The 17678-nt window shown below is 45.9% G+C and overlaps 1 protein-coding gene and 2 long non-coding RNA genes across 3 annotated transcripts; 1 reads left to right on the top strand and 2 right to left on the bottom strand.

The window, feature by feature from the left end:
• Positions 1-240: 240 nt before the first annotated feature.
• LOC135806979 (uncharacterized) lies at positions 241-8370 on the bottom strand. Its single transcript, XR_010551398.1, has 5 exons — positions 8312-8370; positions 7947-8005; positions 7580-7637; positions 608-665; positions 241-298 (listed from the first exon to the last, which is right to left on the bottom strand). It is a non-coding gene; the product is annotated as an uncharacterized LOC135806979 (long non-coding RNA).
• Positions 8371-9147: 777 nt separating this feature from the next.
• Positions 9148-13173, top strand: LOC135831080 (uncharacterized protein K02A2.6-like). The gene has a single exon (XM_065343338.1). It carries the CDS (start codon positions 9148-9150, stop codon positions 13171-13173), a length of 4026 nt encoding a protein of 1341 aa, XP_065199410.1.
• Positions 13174-15984: 2811 nt separating this feature from the next.
• LOC135806977 (uncharacterized) lies at positions 15985-17512 on the bottom strand. The gene is made up of 5 exons (XR_010551396.1): positions 17453-17512; positions 17086-17143; positions 16719-16776; positions 16352-16409; positions 15985-16042 (listed from the first exon to the last, which is right to left on the bottom strand). It is a non-coding gene; the product is annotated as an uncharacterized LOC135806977 (long non-coding RNA).
• Between the last annotated feature and the right edge of the window lie 166 nt (positions 17513-17678).

The raw sequence follows: 17678 nt of genomic DNA, 5'->3' as shown, positions 1-17678 counted from the left end.
AGCTGATAAAGAACCTATCTAGAAGTTTGGGGCTTTTTACCCGTAAATCTTCACTTTGCGACTAAACTATTCACAGCAGTGCCAAATTTTCTGGGTCACTGAATGCGGGTGCCAGCGCCCTACAAGCAAACCAAAAATGAAACCAATGCGACCACTGAAATTACAGCTGGGTCATGTTATAGAGAGGTACGTTGAAATTGAAAGGTCAGCACAAATGGTCAAAATCCGACATTTTCTCACCTTTCTGCCCGTTCGAAGCTCAGAAAATGACCATGACCATCCTCATCTCGTTGTGTAGCTGGACATAGACAAGAGCACCATGAAAAAGAGCCACATTTCTCTAAAGAACTCGCCCAGGGCTGCTGAAAGCTGAAAAAGAACCTATCCAGAAGTTTGGAGCTTTTTACCCGTGAATCTTCACTTTGCGACTAAACTATTCACAGCAGTGCCACATTTTCTGGGTCAATGAATGCGGGTGCCAGCGCCCTAAAAGCAAACCAAAAATCAAATCAATGCGACCACTGACATTACAGCTGGTTCATGTTATAGATAGGTACGTTGAAATTAAAAGGTCAGCACAAATGGTCAAAATCCGACATTTTCTCACCTTTCTGCCCGTTCGCAGCTCAGAAAATGATAATGACCATCCTCATCTCGTTGTGTTGCTTGACATAGACAAGACCACGAAGAAAAAGACCCACATTTCTCCAAAGAACTCGCCCAGGCCTGCTGAAAGCTGAAAAAGAACCTATCTAGAAGTTTGGGGCTTTTTACCCGTGAATCTTCACTTTGCGACTAAACTATTCACAGCAGGGCCAAATTTTTAGGGTCACTGATTGTCTGTGCCAGCGCCCTACAAGCAAACCAAATATGAAACCAATGCGACCGCTGACATTACAGGTGGGTCATGTTATAGAGAGGTACACTGAAATTGGATGGTCAGCACAAATGGTCAAAATCCGACATTTTCTCACCTCTCTGCCCGTTCGCAGCTTAGAAAATGACAATGACCATCCTCATATCGTTGGTTAGCTGAACATAGACAAGAGCACCATGAAAAAGAGTCACATTTCTCTAAAGAACTCACCCAGGGCTGCTGAAAGCTGAAAAAGAACCTATCTAGAATTTTGGGCCTTTTAACCCGTGAATCTTCACTTTGCGACTAAACTATTCACAGCAGTGCCAAATTTTCTGGGTCGCTGAATGCGGGTGCCAGCGCCCTACAAGCAAACCAAAAATCAAACCAATGCGACCACTGAAAATACAGCTGGGTCATGTTATAGAGAGGTACGTTGAAATTGAAAGGTCAGCACAAATGGTCAAAATCCGACATTTTCTCACCTTTCTGCCCGTTCGCAGCTCAGAAAATGACAATGACCATCCTCATCTCGTTGTGTACCTGGACATAGAAAATAGCACCATGAAAAAGAGCCACATTTCTCTAAAGAACTCACCCAGGGCTGCTGAAAGCTGAAAAAGAACCTATCTAGAAGTTTGGGGCTTTTTACCCGTGAATCTTCACTTTGCGACTAAACTATTCACAGCAGTGCCAAATTTTCTGGGTCACTGAATGCAGGTGCCAGCGCCCTACAAGCAAACCAAAAATGAAACCAATGCGACCACTAAAATTACAGCTGGGTCATGTTATAGAGAGGTACGTTGGAATTGAAAGGTCAGCACAAATGGTCAAAATCCGACATTTTCTCACCTTTCTGCCCGTTCGCAGCGCTCAGAAAACGACAATGACCATCCGCATATCGTTGTGTAGCTGGACATAGAAAATAGCACCATGAAAAAGAGCCACATTTCTCTAAACAACTCACCCAGGGCTGCTGAAAGCTGAAAAAGAACCTATCTAGAAGTTTGGGGCTTTTTACCCGTGAATCTTCACTTTGCGACTAAACTATTCACAGCAGTGCCAAATTTTCTGGGTCACTGAATGCGGGTGCCAGCGCCCTACAAGCAAATTAAAAATGAAACCAATGCGACCACTGAAATTACAGCTGGGTCATGTTATAGAGAGGTACGTTGAAATTGAAAGGTCAGCACAAATGGTCAAAATCCGACATTTTCTCACCTTTCTGCCCGTTCGCAGCTCAGAAAATGACAATGACCATCCTCATCTCGTTGTGTAGCTGGACATAGAAAAGAGCACCATGAAAAAGAGCCACATTTCTCTAAAGAACTCACCCAGGGCTGCTGAAAGCTGAAAAAGAACCTATCTAGAAGTTTGGGGCTTTTTACCCGTGAATCTTCACTTTTCGAAAAAACTATTCACAGCAGTGCCAAATTTTCTGGGTCACTGATTGTCTGTGCCAGCGCCCTACAAGCAAACCAAATATGAAACCAATGCGACTGCTGACATTACAGCTGGGTCATGTTATAGAGAGGTACACTGAAATTGGATGGTCAGCACAAATGGTCAAAATCCGACATTTTCTCACCTTTCTGCCCGTTCGCAGCTTAGAAAATGACAATGACCATCCTCATCTCGTTGGTTAGCTGGACATAGACAAGAGCACCATGAAAAAGAGTCACATTTCTCTAAAGAACTCACCCAGGGCTGCTGAAAGCTGAAAAAGAACCTATCTAGAATTTTGGGCCTTTTTACCCGTGAATCTTCACTTTGCGACTTAACTATTCACAGCAGTGCCACATTTTCTGGGTCGCTGAATGCGGGTGCCAGCGCCCTACAAGCAAACCAAAAATGAAACCAATGCGACCACTAAAATTACAGCTGGGTCATGTTATAGAGAGGTACGTTGAAATTGAAAGGTCAGCACAAATGGTCAAAATCCGACATTTTCTCACCTTTCTGCCCGTTCGCAGCTCAGAAAATGACAATGACCATCCTCATCTCGTTGTGTACCTGGACATAGAAAATAGCACCATGAAAAAGAGCCACATTTCTCTAAAGAACTCACCCAGGGCTGCTGAAAGCTGAAAAAGAACCTATCTAGAAGTTTGGGGCTTTTTACCCGTGAATCTTCACTTTGCGACTAAACTATTCACAGCAGTGCCAAATTTTCTGGGTCACTGAATGCAGGTGCCAGCGCCCTACAAGCAAACCAAAAATGAAACCAATGCGACCACTAAAATTACAGCTGGGTCATGTTATAGAGAGGTACGTTGGAATTGAAAGGTCAGCACAAATGGTCAAAATCCGACATTTTCTCACCTTTCTGCCCGTTCGCAGCGCTCAGAAAACGACAATGACCATCCGCATATCGTTGTGTAGCTGGACATAGAAAATAGCACCATGAAAAAGAGCCACATTTCTCTAAACAACTCACCCAGGGCTGCTGAAAGCTGAAAAAGAACCTATCTAGAAGTTTGGGGCTTTTTACCCGTGAATCTTCACTTTGCGACTAAACTATTCACAGCAGTGCCAAATTTTCTGGGTCACTGAATGCGGGTGCCAGCGCCCTACAAGCAAATTAAAAATGAAACCAATGCGACCACTGAAATTACAGCTGGGTCATGTTATAGAGAGGTACGTTGAAATTGAAAGGTCAGCACAAATGGTCAAAATCCGACATTTTCTCACCTTTCTGCCCGTTCGCAGCTCAGAAAATGACAATGACCATCCTCATCTCGTTGTGTAGCTGGACATAGAAAAGAGCACCATGAAAAAGAGCCACATTTCTCTAAAGAACTCACCCAGGGCTGCTGAAAGCTGAAAAAGAACCTATCTAGAAGTTTGGGGCTTTTTACCCGTGAATCTTCACTTTTCGAAAAAACTATTCACAGCAGTGCCAAATTTTCTGGGTCACTGATTGTCTGTGCCAGCGCCCTACAAGCAAACCAAATATGAAACCAATGCGACTGCTGACATTACAGCTGGGTCATGTTATAGAGAGGTACACTGAAATTGGATGGTCAGCACAAATGGTCAAAATCCGACATTTTCTCACCTTTCTGCCCGTTCGCAGCTTAGAAAATGACAATGACCATCCTCATCTCGTTGGTTAGCTGGACATAGACAAGAGCACCATGAAAAAGAGTCACATTTCTCTAAAGAACTCACCCAGGGCTGCTGAAAGCTGAAAAAGAACCTATCTAGAATTTTGGGCCTTTTTACCCGTGAATCTTCACTTTGCGACTTAACTATTCACAGCAGTGCCACATTTTCTGGGTCGCTGAATGCGGGTGCCAGCGCCCTACAAGCAAACCAAAAATGAAACCAATGCGACCACTAAAATTACAGCTGGGTCATGTTATAGAGAGGTACGTTGAAATTGAAAGGTCAGCACAAATGGTCAAAATCCGACATTTTCTCACCTTTCTGCCCGTTCGCAGCTCAGAAAATGACAATGACCATCCTCATCTCGTTGTGTAGCTGGACATAGAAAAGAGCACCATGAAAAAGAGCCACATTTCTCTAAAGAACTCACCCAGGGCTGCTGAAAGCTGAAAAAGAACCTATCTAGAAGTTTGGGGCTTTTTACCCGTGAATCTTCACTTTGCGACTAAACTATTCACAGCAGTGCCAAATTTTCTGGGTCACTGAATGCAGGTGCCAGCGCCCTACAAGCAAACCAAAAATGAAACCAATGCGACCACTAAAATTACAGCTGGGTCATGTTATAGAGAGGTACGTTGAAATTGAAAGGTCAGCACAAATGGTCAAAATCCGACATTTTCTCACCTTTCTGCCCGTTCGCAGCTCAGAAAATGACAATGACGATCCTCATCTCGTTGTGTAGCTGGACATAGAAATAGCACCATGAAAAAGAGCCACATTTCTCTAAACAACTCACCCAGGGCTGCTGAAAGCTGAAAAAGAACCTATCTAGAAGTTTGGGGCTTTTTACCCGTGGATCTTCACTTTGCAACTAAACTATTCACAGCAGTGCCAAATTTTCTGGGTCACTGAATGCGGGTGCCAGCGCCCTACAAGCAAATTAAAAATGAAACCAATGCGACCACTGAAATTACAGCTGGGTCATGTTATAGAGAGGTACGTTGAAATTGAAAGGTCAGCACAAATGGTCAAAATCCGACATTTTCTCACCTTTCTGCCCGTTCGCAGCTCAGAAAATGACAATGACCATCCTCATCTCGTTGTGTAGCTGGACATAGAAAAGAGCACCATGAAAAAGAGTCACATTTCTCTAAAGAACTCACCCAGGGCTGCTGAAAGCTGAAAAAGAACCTATCTAGAAGTTTGGGGCTTTTTACCCGTGAATCTTCACTTTGCGACTAAACTATTCACAGCAGTGCCAAATTCTCTGGGTCGCTGAATGCGGGTGCCAGCGCCCTACAAGCAAACCAAAAATGAAACCAATGCGACCACTGACATTACAGCTGGGTCATGTTATAGAGAGGTACGTTGAAATTGAAAGGTCAGCACAAATGGTCAAAATCCGACATTTTCTCACCTTTCTGCCCGTTCGCAGCTCAGAAAATGACAATGACCATCCTCATCTCGTTGTGTAGCTGGACATAGAAAAGAGCACCATGAAAAAGAGCCACATTTCTCTAAAGAACTCACCCAGGGCTGCTGAAAGCTGAAAAAGAATCTATCTAGAAGTTTGGGGCTTTTTACCCGTGAATCTTCACTTTTCGAAAAAACTATTCACAGCAGTGCCAAATTTTCTGGGTCACTGAATGCGGGTGCTAGCGCAATACAAGCAAACCAAAAATGAAACCAATGCGACCACTGAAATTACAGCTGGGTCATGTTATAGAGAGGTGCGTTGAAATTGAAAGGTCAGCACAAATGGTCAAAATCCGACATTTTCTCACCTTTCTGCCCGTTCGCAGCTCAGAAAATGACAATGACCATCCTCATCTTGTTGTGTAGCTGGACATAGAAAATAGCACCATGAAAAAGAGCCACATTTCTCTAAAGAACTCACCCAGGGCTGCTGAAAGCTGAAAAAGAACCTATCTAGAAGTTTGGGGCTTTTACCCGTGAATCTTCACTTTGCGACTAAACTATTCACAGCAGTGCCAAATTTTCTGGATCACTGAATGCGGGTGCCAGCGCCCTACAAGCAAACCAAAAATGAAACTAATGCGACCACTGAAATTACAGCTGGGTCATGTTATAGAGAAGTACGTTGAAATTGAAAGGTCAGCACAAATGGTCAAAATCCGACATTTTCTCACCTTTCTGCCCGTTCGCAGCTCAGAAAATGACAATGACCATCCTCATCTCGTTGTGTAGCTGGACATAGACAAGAGCACCAAGAAAAAGACCCACATTTCTCTAAAGAACTCGCCCAGGGCTGCTGAAAGCTGAAAAAGAACCTATCTAGAAGTTTGGGTTTTTTACGGGTGAATCTTCACTTTGCGACTAAACTATTCACAGCAGTGCCTAATTTTTAGGGTCACTGATTGTGGGTGCCAGCGAACTACAAGCAAACCAAATATGAAACCAATGCGACCGCTGACATTACAGCTGGGTCATGTTATGGAGAGGTACGTTGAATTGGAAGGTCAGCGTAAATGGTCAAAATCCGACATTTTCTCACCTTTCTGCCCGTTCGCAGCTTAGAAAATGACAATGACCATCCTCATCTCGTTGGTTAGCTGGACATAGACAAAAGCACCATGAAAAAGAGTCACATTTCTCTAAAGAACTCGCCCAGGGCTGCTGAAAGCTGAAAAAGAACCTATCTAGAATTTTGGGCCTTTTTACCCTTGAATCTTCGCTTTGCGACTAAACTATTCACAGCAGTGCCAACTTTTCTGGGTCACTGAATGCGGGTGCCAGCGCCCTACAAGCAAACTAAAAATGAAACCAATGGGACCACTGAAATTACAGCTGGGTCATGTTATAGAGAGGTACGTTGAAATTGAAAGGTCAGCACAAAGGGTCAAAATCCGACATTTTCTCACCTTTCTGCCCGTTCGCAGCTCAGAAAATGACAATGACCATCCTCATCTCGTTGTGTAGCTGGATATAGACAAGAGCACCAAGAAAAAGACTCACATTTCTCTAAAGAACTCGCCCAGGGCTGCTGAAAGCTGAAAAGAACCTATCTAGAAGTTTGGGGCTTTTAACCCGTGAATCTTCACTTTGCGAGTAAACTATTCACAGCAGTGCCACATTTTCTGGGTCACTGAATGCGGGTGCCAGCGCCCTACAAGCAAACCAAAAATGAAACCAATGCGACCACTGAAAATACAGCTGGGTCATGTTATAGAGAGGTACGTTGAAATTGAAAGGTCAGCACAAATGGTCAAAATCCGACATTTTCTCACCTTTCTGCCCGTTCGCAGTTCAGAAAATGACAATGACCATCCTCATCTCGTTGTGTAGCTGGACATAGACAAGAGCACCAAGAAAAAGACTCACATTTCTCTAAAGAACTCGCCCAGGGCTGCTGAAAGCTCAAAAAGAACCTATCTAGAAGTTTGGGGCTTTTTACCCGTGAATCTTCACGTTGCAACTAAACTATTCACAGCAGTGCCACATTTTCTGTGTCAATGAATGCGGGTGCCAGCGCCCTAAAAGCAAACCAAAAATCAAATCAATGCGACCACAGACATTACAGCTGGTTCATGTTATAGAGAGGTACGTTGAAATTGAAAGGTCAGCACAAATGGTCGAAATACAACATTTTCTCACCTTTCTGCCCGTTCGCAGCTCAGAAAATGACAATGACCATCCTCATCTCGTTGTGTTGCTGGACATAGACAAGAGCACCAAGAAAAAGACCTGCATTTCTCTAAAGAACTCACCCAGGGCTGCTGAAAGCTGAAAAAGAACCTATCTAGAAGTTTAGGGCTTTTTACCCGTGAATCTTCACTTTGCGACTAAACTATTCACAGCAGTGCCAACTTTTTAGGGTCACTGATTGCGGGTGCCAGCGCACTACAAGCAAACCAAAAATGAAAAAAATGCGACCACTGAAATTACAGCTGGTTCATGTTATAGAGAGGTACGTTGAAATTGAAAGGTCAGCACAAAGGGTCAAAATCCGACATTTTCTCACCTTTCTGCCCGTTCGCAGCTCAGAAAAATGACAATGACCATCCTCATCTCGTTGTGTTGCTGGCCATAGACAAGAGTACCAAGAAAAAGACTCACATTTCTCTAAAGAACTCGCCCAGGGCTGCTGAAAGCTGAAAAGAACCTCTAGAAGTTTGGGGCTTTTAACCCGTGAATCTTCACTTTGCGACTAAACTATTCACAGTAGTGCCAAATTATTAGGGTCACTGATTGTGGGTGCCAGCGCCCTACAAGCAAACCAAAAATGAAACCAATGCGACCACTGAAATTACAGCTGGGTCATGTTATAGAGAGGTACGTTGAAATTGAAAGGTCAGCACAAAGGGTCAAAATCCGACATTTTCTCACCTTTCTGCCCGTTCGCAGCTCAGAAATTACAATGACCATCCTCATCTCGTTGTGTAGCTGGACATAGACAAGAGCACCAAGAAAAAGAGCCACATTTCTCTAAAGAACTCGCCCAGGGCTGCTAAAAGCTGAAAAAGAACCTATCTAGAAGTTTGGGGCTTTTTACCCGTGAATCTTCACTTTGCGACTAAACTATTCACAGCAGTGCCAAATTTTCTGGGTCACTGAATGCGGCAGCTCCCTACAAGCAAACCAAAAATGAAACCAATGCGACCACTGAAATTACAGCTGGGTCATGTTATAGAGAGGTACGTTGAAATTGAAAGGTCAGCACAAATGGTCAAAATCCGACATTTTCTCACCTTTCTGCCCGTTCGCAGCTCAGAAAATGACAATGACCATCCTCATCTCGTTGTGTAGCTGGATATAGACAAGAGCACCAAGAAAAAGACTCACATTTCTCTAAAGAACTCGCCCAGGGCTGCTGAAAGCTGAAAAGAACCTATCTAGAAGTTTGGGGCTTTTAACCCGTGAATCTTCACTTTGCGACTAAACTATTCACAGCAGTGCCACATTTTCTGGGTCACTGAATGCGGGTGCCAGCGCCCTACAAGCAAACCAAAAATCAAATCAATGCGACTGTAGATATCGTACATGCAGTTGTATGTAGTACTATGTACGCACGTGCAGGCATGCACGTGCTTGTACCGCTTTATGTATAGCACGAGAGAGATGACATGGCGCACTTCTGATAGAGAACTAAAGAAGATCTGTTTAGCACAATGGCTGTCTTGTGAGTGACTGAATAGATGTCTACATTGGCGCAGTGAACGAAAATGACGAAGGGCAGGACGCCCAAGGAATTTATTCCTGACTATGCTGCGAGCAACGTCGGTGCTGATTTTGAACTCTGGCTCGAGGACATAAATGATTTCCTTTCAATCAGTGAAGTGACGGCAGCAGCTGACAAGAAACGCTTGTTCTTGAATCTGGCTGGATTAGCAGTGAGACGTATTGTGAAAGGTCTGGTTGTCACGGTGGAGCAGACACAAGACGGCTCACCTGGAGATGAGTTCCAAGCCTTGACGGACGCATTGTTGGCACACTTTCGACCGTCAACAAATGTCACGTCTGAACGTCACAAATTCCGCCAACTCCGCCAAATGGAGGGCGAGTCTGTGACTTCGTTCGTTGGGCGGCTGAGAGAAAAGGCAGATGTTTGCGAATTCAGCTCCACTTCTGTGGATACCGTTGTCAACTGCCAAATTCGAGACCAGCTGATCGTGGGCCTGCGTTCTGTTGAGCTTCGAAAGGAGCTGCTGAAACAGTCGAAGCTGACCCTGAACGACGCCGTCACCAAGTCAGTGGCGTTGGAAGCGTCGATTACTGACAGTAAACTGTACGATAGTACCAGAGCTAGTGACGCACCGCCTGTGTTCCCCGTGCCCATCCAGCGTGTGCAAGCTGTCTCTGCAGCTGGTTCTGGATCAGAGGGAAAGAAGTGCAAATACTGCGGACGTAGTCACAAACCAGGCATGCGTAACTGTCCTGCGGCCAACGTCACCTGCAACAAGTGTGGCAAGCGAGGGCATTTTGCAGCGGTCTGCATGTCAAACAAAGTGGAAAGACACGAAGAAAGAGCCCGGCCAGTAGAGGATGAGCCTGATGAGTATGAGCATGCAAGTCGCATGTACGACTCCGCTTTCGCCGCCAGTAGCTCGGCACTCGCAGGCGACAAGACATTTCAGACTACACTCAAAGTCAATGGTGAGCTGTGCACTGGACTGTTAGACACAGGTGCAACTCGGACGATCCTCACTGATGATGTGATCAAGCCCACGCGCAAGAGTGACCGCTTGCTGAAAGCGTACAATGGCGGTGTCGTAGAGACTTTGGGCATGGCTGACGTCCACATTTCACATGGTGGCAAGAACGTGAAGTGCAGTTGTTTCGTGGTAGCAGCCAGTCAGCACTCCGTTCTCTTCGGACAGGATGTCATCAAGGAGCTGAACCTCCTGTCACAAGCAAACGTGGTGAACGTGTCACCCATCGAAATCTCTCTGGAAGACGGTTCAAAGCCTCTAGCCCAGCCACCACGACGCCCAGCTTTCAGTATCCGGGCTGACATCGAGACCGAGCTGAAACGGCTGACCAAGTTGGATATCATTGAACCCGTCAAGGAAGCCACGCCGTGGGTGTCACCACTTGTTCCAGTCCGCAAACCGAATGGAGCATTGCGACTATGCGTGGACTACAGAGAACTGAATAAGAGAGTTACACGTGAGCGCAACGTTCTTCCAACCGTTGACGAGATCACAGCTCAGCTTGATGGCGCAGGGGTCTTCTCAGTTCTGGATGCGGAATCTGGATTCCATCAGCTACTCTTGTCAGAAGAAGCAAGGCCTCTAACGACTTTCTCATCGCACTGTGGCCTGTTCCGTTTCAAGCGTTTACCTTTCGGTATTGCATGTGCGCCTGAGATTTTCCAGCGAGTGGTGTCCGACATTCTGGAAGGCCTGCCAGGAGTCATCGTCTACATCGACGACATCCTAGTGTTTGGCTCTAATCAAGCAGAACACGATGCACGGCTAGAAGCAGTCAAGCAGCGACTGCGAGCAGCTAACCTCCAACTCAACTGGACCAAGTGCCGACTGAACCAGGACCGTGTGAAGTATCTGGGACATTGGCTAAGTGCGACCGGCTTGTCCCCAGATGATGACAAGTTACAAGCCATCCAGGAGCTGGCCCCTCCGAAATCTATCTCCGATGTGCGACGGTTCCTGGGGATGGCTACGTACCTTGGAAAGTTCATTCCGAACTTGGCCCAGATCACGGCTTCTCTGCGCAGGCTAGCAAAGCGTGATCCCTTCAGTGTGGATGATGAAGTCCTGCAGGCATTCACCTCAGCAAAGGCTGGTATAGCGTCAGCTTTGCAAGCGTTGGCATTCTTTCAACCAGCATTGGACGTCCCTACTGCTATCAGCTGTGATGCATCGCCAGACGGTTTGGGAGCAGTCCTGTGGCAGAAGAATACCAGTGGCTGTTGGGTACCAGTGACCTGTGCCAGTCGCTCTCTATCAGATGTTGAGTCACGCTATTCTCAGCTGGAACGAGAGATGCTGGGAGTAGTATTCGGCCTGACTCGCTTTCGGCAGTATGTACTAGGCCGAGAAGTGCAAGTGTTTACGGATCACAAGCCGCTTATTTCTATCGTCCAGAAGCCGTTCGACGAAGTGCCACCGAGGCTTCAGAGATGGCTGGTCGCATTGATGCCCTATCGCTACAGCTTGGTGTTCGTCCCTGGTCAGCAGATGGTTTGTGCTGACACCCTCTCTCGAGCTCCTCTACCTGATCGCACAGCTTCACCTGCAGAGGCACGTTCAATGGCGGAATTCGTTAGTCTCATTCTCGAGGCTTGTCCGGTTCGTTCCAAGGATATTCGCCAGGCCACGGACTCTGATCCGACACTGAGCAGCGTCCGACAAAGAGTGGGCACATCAGTTTGGTCAGGGTGCATCCAAACGGAAGAGCCTTACTTCCTGCTACGCCATCAGCTGACAGTCATTGACGGGATTGTCATGCTAGACAATCGCTACGTCATTCCAGAAGAGCTCCGCCCAGCGGTGCTGCGACTAGCACATGAAGGTCATCCAGGCATCGATGCATTCCGGGATACCCTTCGCGAATGGGTTTGGTGGCCAGGTCTCATGAAGGATGCCAATCTGTTTGCAGAGAAATGCTCTGAATGCTGGCGTAAACGCTCCAATCCAGCGCAACAGCTCCTCCCTACAGAGATAGAAGGTGTCTGGCAGAAACTGGCCATTGATCTTGTTACCATTGAGGGAGCCACGTTCCTGTCTGCTATTGATTATGGTTCCCGCTGGCCAGAGCTTCTACCACTGTCCAATACTACGACAACGGGTGTGATCGACAAGCTGATGGAGTTGTTCGCACGGTTTGGTCTGCCTTCAACACTCGTCTCGGATTGGGGCCCACAGTTTGCATCCACTGAGATGTCCAAGTTTCTCACTCAGTTGGGTGTTGAGCATTGCAAGTCTAGCCCCCGGTATGCCCGCTCTAACGGTATGGTGGAGCGACTACATCGTCTGGTGAAAGAACGAGTTGCCAGTCTGAGACCTCATCTACCGCTACACCGCCGCATCACTCAAGTCTTGTTCGACATTCGCAATTCGCGGCACCGGATGCTAGGTACATCGCCGAGCGAAGCGTTGTTCAGCAGAGTCATTCGGACACGGGTTCCAGCATCCATCACCCCACAGATCGTCAACCCATCTGAGCAGATCAAGGCGAAAGCAGCAATGGTTGAAGGTCATGACTCGCGCCGAGGTGTCCGCAAGTTACCCCATTTGCCATCAGGTACGCGGGTAGTGCTCCATGATGGGTATAGCGACCCTCGAAAAGAATGGAAGGTAGTAGAGCAGTATGGTCGTCAGGTTGGGGTCACTGATGGGTCACGCATACTGCTCCGGAACCGTCAGCATGTCACCGAGTTTGTAGCACCAGCAGCAGCAGCGGAGAAAGCACCCACGAGTGAACCTCCGGCACAGTCAGAGAGGGAGCATGTGCCAGAGCCAGTGTGTGCTCCAGCACTGCCAGTGTCCGACCCAACAAGCCTTTCGTCAGCGAGCAGCGCAACATCCAGGCCCGAAGCTCCGGTAACTGCGCTCACATTGCCGTTGTCTCCTGCAGCTTCACCGGAGACGACAGCACCACCTGCAACACCGGCCTGTATGTCACTGTCACCGCCAACATCTCATCCAAGTGTATTCCGCGAGGGCGTACAGACCAGAGCTGGCCGTCAGATCAAGCTTACAGAGAAAGCACGTGAAGCTGACATCTGAGTCGTCGAGTCATGCATTACCAAATGAGTGGCTTCAATCGCTACCAGATTGGCGTTGTTTAGAATCTTCTAACTACCTTGTGAATATTTAGATTTTTCTTTATTTTTTCCCCTTATTGGTCGAGTTTGCATTGTAACTCAAACTCATGGTGTTTTTGCCTCAAGTTTGAGTCAGATTATTTCTAATAGTTGCAACACTTCCCGTCTCTCTTTTACTCCAACACATGTACGTACATTCCTCTGCAAGCTGCAGGATACGGATGCAAGTGTTTTTGTTTTGTTTTTGTTTTCCTTTTTTCTCTTTCTTCTTTTTTTTTTCTTTTTGAGGGAAGGGGGGTAATGTAGATATCGTACATGCAGTTGTATGTAGTACTATGTACGCACGTGCAGGCATGCACGTGCTTGTACCGCTTTATGTATAGCACGAGAGAGATGACATGGCGCACTTCTGATAGAGAACTAAAGAAGATCTGTTTAGCACAATGGCTGTCTTGTGAGTGACTGAATAGATGTCTACAGCGACCACTGAAATTACAGCTGGTTCATGTTATAGAGAGGTACGTTGAAATTGAAAGGTTAGCACAAATGGTCAAAATCCGACATTTTCTCACCTTTCTGCCCGTTCGCAGCTCAGAAAATGACAATGACCATCCTCATCTCGTTGTATAGCTGGACATAGACAAGAGCACCAAGAAAAAGACGCACATTTCTCTAAAGAACTCGCCCAGGGCTGCTGAAAGCTGAAAAAGAACCTATCTGGAAGTTTGGGGCTTTTTACCCGTGAATTTTCACTTTGCGACTAAACTATTCACAGCAGTGCCAAATTTTTAGGGTCACTGATTGTGGGTGCCAGCGCCCTCCAAGCAAACCAATTATGAAACCAATGCGACCGCTGACATTACAGCTGGGTCATGTTATAGAGAGGTACGTTGAAATTGAAAGGTAAGCATAAATGGTCAAAATCCGACATTTTCTCACCTTTCTGCCCGTTCGCAGCTTAGAAAATGACAATGACCATCCTCATCTCGTTGGTTAGCTGGACATAGACAAGAGCACCATGAAAAAGAGTCACATTTCTCTAAAGAACTTGCCCAGGGCTGCTGAAAGCTGAAAAAAACCTATCTAGAAGTTTGGGGCTTTTTACCCGTGAATCTTCACTTTGCGACTAAACTATTCACAGCAGTGCTAAATTTTCTGGGTCACTGAATGCGGGTGCCAGCGCTCTACAAGCAAACCAAAAATGAAACCAATGCGACCACTGAAATTACAGCAGGGTCATGTTATAGAGAGGTACGTTGAAATTGAAAGGTCAGCACAAATGGTCAAAATCCGACATTTTCTCACCTTTCTGCCCGTTCGCAGCTCAGAAAATGACAATGACCATCCTCATCTCGTTGTGTAGCTGGACATGGACAAGAGCACCAAGAAAAAGACTCACATGTCGCTAAAGAACTCGCCCAGGGCTGCTGAAAGCTGAAAAAGAACCTATCTAGAAGTTTGGGGCTTTTTACCCGTGAATCTTCACTTTGCGACTAAACTATTCACAGCAGTGCCAAATTTTCTGGGTCACTGAATGCGGGTGCCAGCGCCCTACAACCAAACCAAAAACCAAACCAATGCAACCACTGAAATTACAGCTGGGTCATGTTATAGAGAGGTACGTTGAAATTGAAAGGTCAGCACAAAGGGTCAAAACCCGACATTTTCTCACCTTTCTGCCCGTTCACAGCTCAGAAAATGACAATGACCATCCTCATCTCGTTGTGTAGCTGGACATAGACAAGAGCACCAAGAAAAAGACTCACATTTCTCTAAAGAACTCGCCCAGGGCTGCTGAAAGCTGAAAAAGAACCTATCTAGAAGTTTGGGGCTTTTTACCCGTGAATCTTCACTTTGCGACTAAACTATTCACAGCAGTGCCAAATTTTTAAAGTCACTGATTGTGGGTGCCAGCGCCCTACAAGCAAACCAAAAATGAAACCAATGCGACCGCTGATATTACAGCTGGGTCATGTTATAGAGAGGTACGTTGAAATTGAAAGGTCAGCACAAATGGTCAAAATCCGACATTTTCTCACCTTTCTGCCCGTTCGCAGCTTAGAAAATGACAATGACCATCCTCATCTCGTTCGTTAGCTGGACATAGACAAGAGCACCAAGAAAAAGAGTCACATTTCTCTAAAGAACTCACCCAGGGCTTCTGTAAGCTGAAAAAGAACCTATCTAGAATTTTGGGCCTTTTTACCCGTGAATCTTCACTTTGCGACTAAACTATTCACAGCAGTGCCAAATTTTCTGGGTCACTGAATGCGGGTGCCAACGCCCTACAAGCAAACCAAAACTGAAACCAATGCGACCACTGAAATTACAGCTGGGTCATGTTATAGAGAGGTACGTTGAAATTGAAAGGTCTGCACAAATGGTCAAAATCCGACATTTTCTCACCTTTCTGCCCGTTCGCAGCTCAGAAAATGACAATGACCATCCTCATCTCGTTGTGTAGCTGGACATAGAAAATAGCACCATGAAAAAGGGCCACATTTCTCTAAAGAACTCACCCAGGGCTGCTGAAAGCTGAAAAAGAACCTACCTAGAAGTTTGGGGCTTTTTACCCGTGAATCTTCACTTTGCGACTAAACTATTCACAGCAGTGCCAAATTTTCTGGGTCACTGAATGCGGATGCCAGCGCCCTACAAGCAAACCAAAAATGAAACCAATGCGACCACTGAAATTACAGCTGGGTCATGTTATAGAGAGGTACGTTGAAATTGAAAGGTCAGCACAAATGGTCAAAATCCGACATTTTCTCACCTTTCTGCCCGTTCGCAGCTTAAAAAATGACAATGACCATCCTCATCTCGTTGTGTAGCTGGACATAGACAAGAGCACCAAGAAAAAGACTTACATTTCTCTAAAGAACTCGCCCAGGGCTGCTGAAAGCTGAAAAAGAACCTATCTAGAAGTTTGGGGCTTTTTACCCGTGAATCTTCACTTTGCGACTAAACTATTCACAGCGGTGCCAAATTTTCTGGGTCACTGAATGCGGGTGCCAGCGCCCTACAAGCAACCCAAAACTGAAACCAATGCGATCACTGAAATTACAGCTGGGTCATGTTATAGAGAGGTACAATGAAATTGAAAGGTCAGCACAAATGGTCAAAATCCGACATTTTCTCACCTTTCTGCCCGTTCGCAGCTTAGAAAATGACAATGTTCATCCTCATCTCGTTCGTTAGCTGGACATAGACAAGAGCACCAAGAAAAAGAGTCACATTTCTCTAAAGAACTCACCCAGGGCTTCTGTAAGCTGAAAAAGAACCTATCTAGAATTTTGGGCCTTTTTACCCGTGAATCTTCACTTTGCGACTAAACTATTCACAGCAGTGCCAAATTTTCTGGGTCACTGAATGCGGTTGCCAGCGCCCTACAAGCAAACCAAAAATGAAACCAATGCGACCACTGAAATTACAGCTGGGTCATGTTATAGAGAGGTACGTTGAAATTGAAAGGTCAGCACAAATGGTCAAAATCCGACATTTTCTCACCTTTCTGCCCGTTCGCAGCTTAAAAAATGACAATGACCATCCTCATCTCGTTGTGTAGCTGGACATAGACAAGAGCACCAAGAAAAAGACTTACATTTCTCTAAAGAACTCGCCCAGGGCTGCTGAAAGCTGAAAAAGAACCTATCTAGAAGTTTGGGGCTTTTTACCCGTGAATCTTCACTTTGCGACTAAACTATTCACAGCGGTGCCAAATTTTCTGGGTCACTGAATGCGGGTGCCAGCGCCCTACAAGCAACCCAAAACTGAAACCAATGCGATCACTGAAATTACAGCTGGGTCATGTTATAGAGAGGTACAATGAAATTGAAAGGTCAGCACAAATGGTCAAAATCCGACATTTTCTCACCTTTCTGCCCGTTCGCAGCTTAGAAAATGACAATGTCCATCCTCATCTCGTTCGTTAGCTGGACATAGACAAGAGCACCAAGAAAAAGAGTCACATTTCTCTAAAGAACTCACCCAGGGCTTCTGTAAGCTGAAAAAGAACCTATCTAGAATTTTGGGCCTTTTTACCCGTGAATCTTCACTTTGCGACTAAACTATTCACAGCAGTGCCAAATTTTCTGGGTCACTGAATGCGGGTGCCAGCGCCCTACAAGCAACCCAAAACTGAAACCAATGCGATCACTGAAATTACAGCTGGGTCATGTTATAGAGAGGTACAATGAAATTGAAAGGTCAGCACAAATGGTCAAAATCCGACATTTTCTCACCTTTCTGCCCGTTTGCAGCTTAGAAAATGACAATGACCATCCTCATCTCGTTCGTTAGCTGGACATAGACAAAAGCACCAAGAAAAAGAGTCACATTTCTCTAAAGAACTCACCCAGGGCTTCTGTAAGCTGAAAAAGAACCTATCTAGAATTTTGGGCCTTTTTACCCGTGAATCTTCACTTTGCGACTAAACTATTCACAGCAGTGCCAAATTTTCTGGGTCAC

This window comes from Sycon ciliatum, chromosome 1 (assembly GCF_964019385.1).
Source record: "Sycon ciliatum chromosome 1, ocSycCili1.1, whole genome shotgun sequence".
NCBI classification, from domain to species: Eukaryota; Metazoa; Porifera; class Calcarea; order Leucosolenida; family Sycettidae; genus Sycon; species Sycon ciliatum.
Note: the sequence above shows the minus strand (reverse complement) of the source record. Positions and strands in the feature narration are given on the sequence as shown.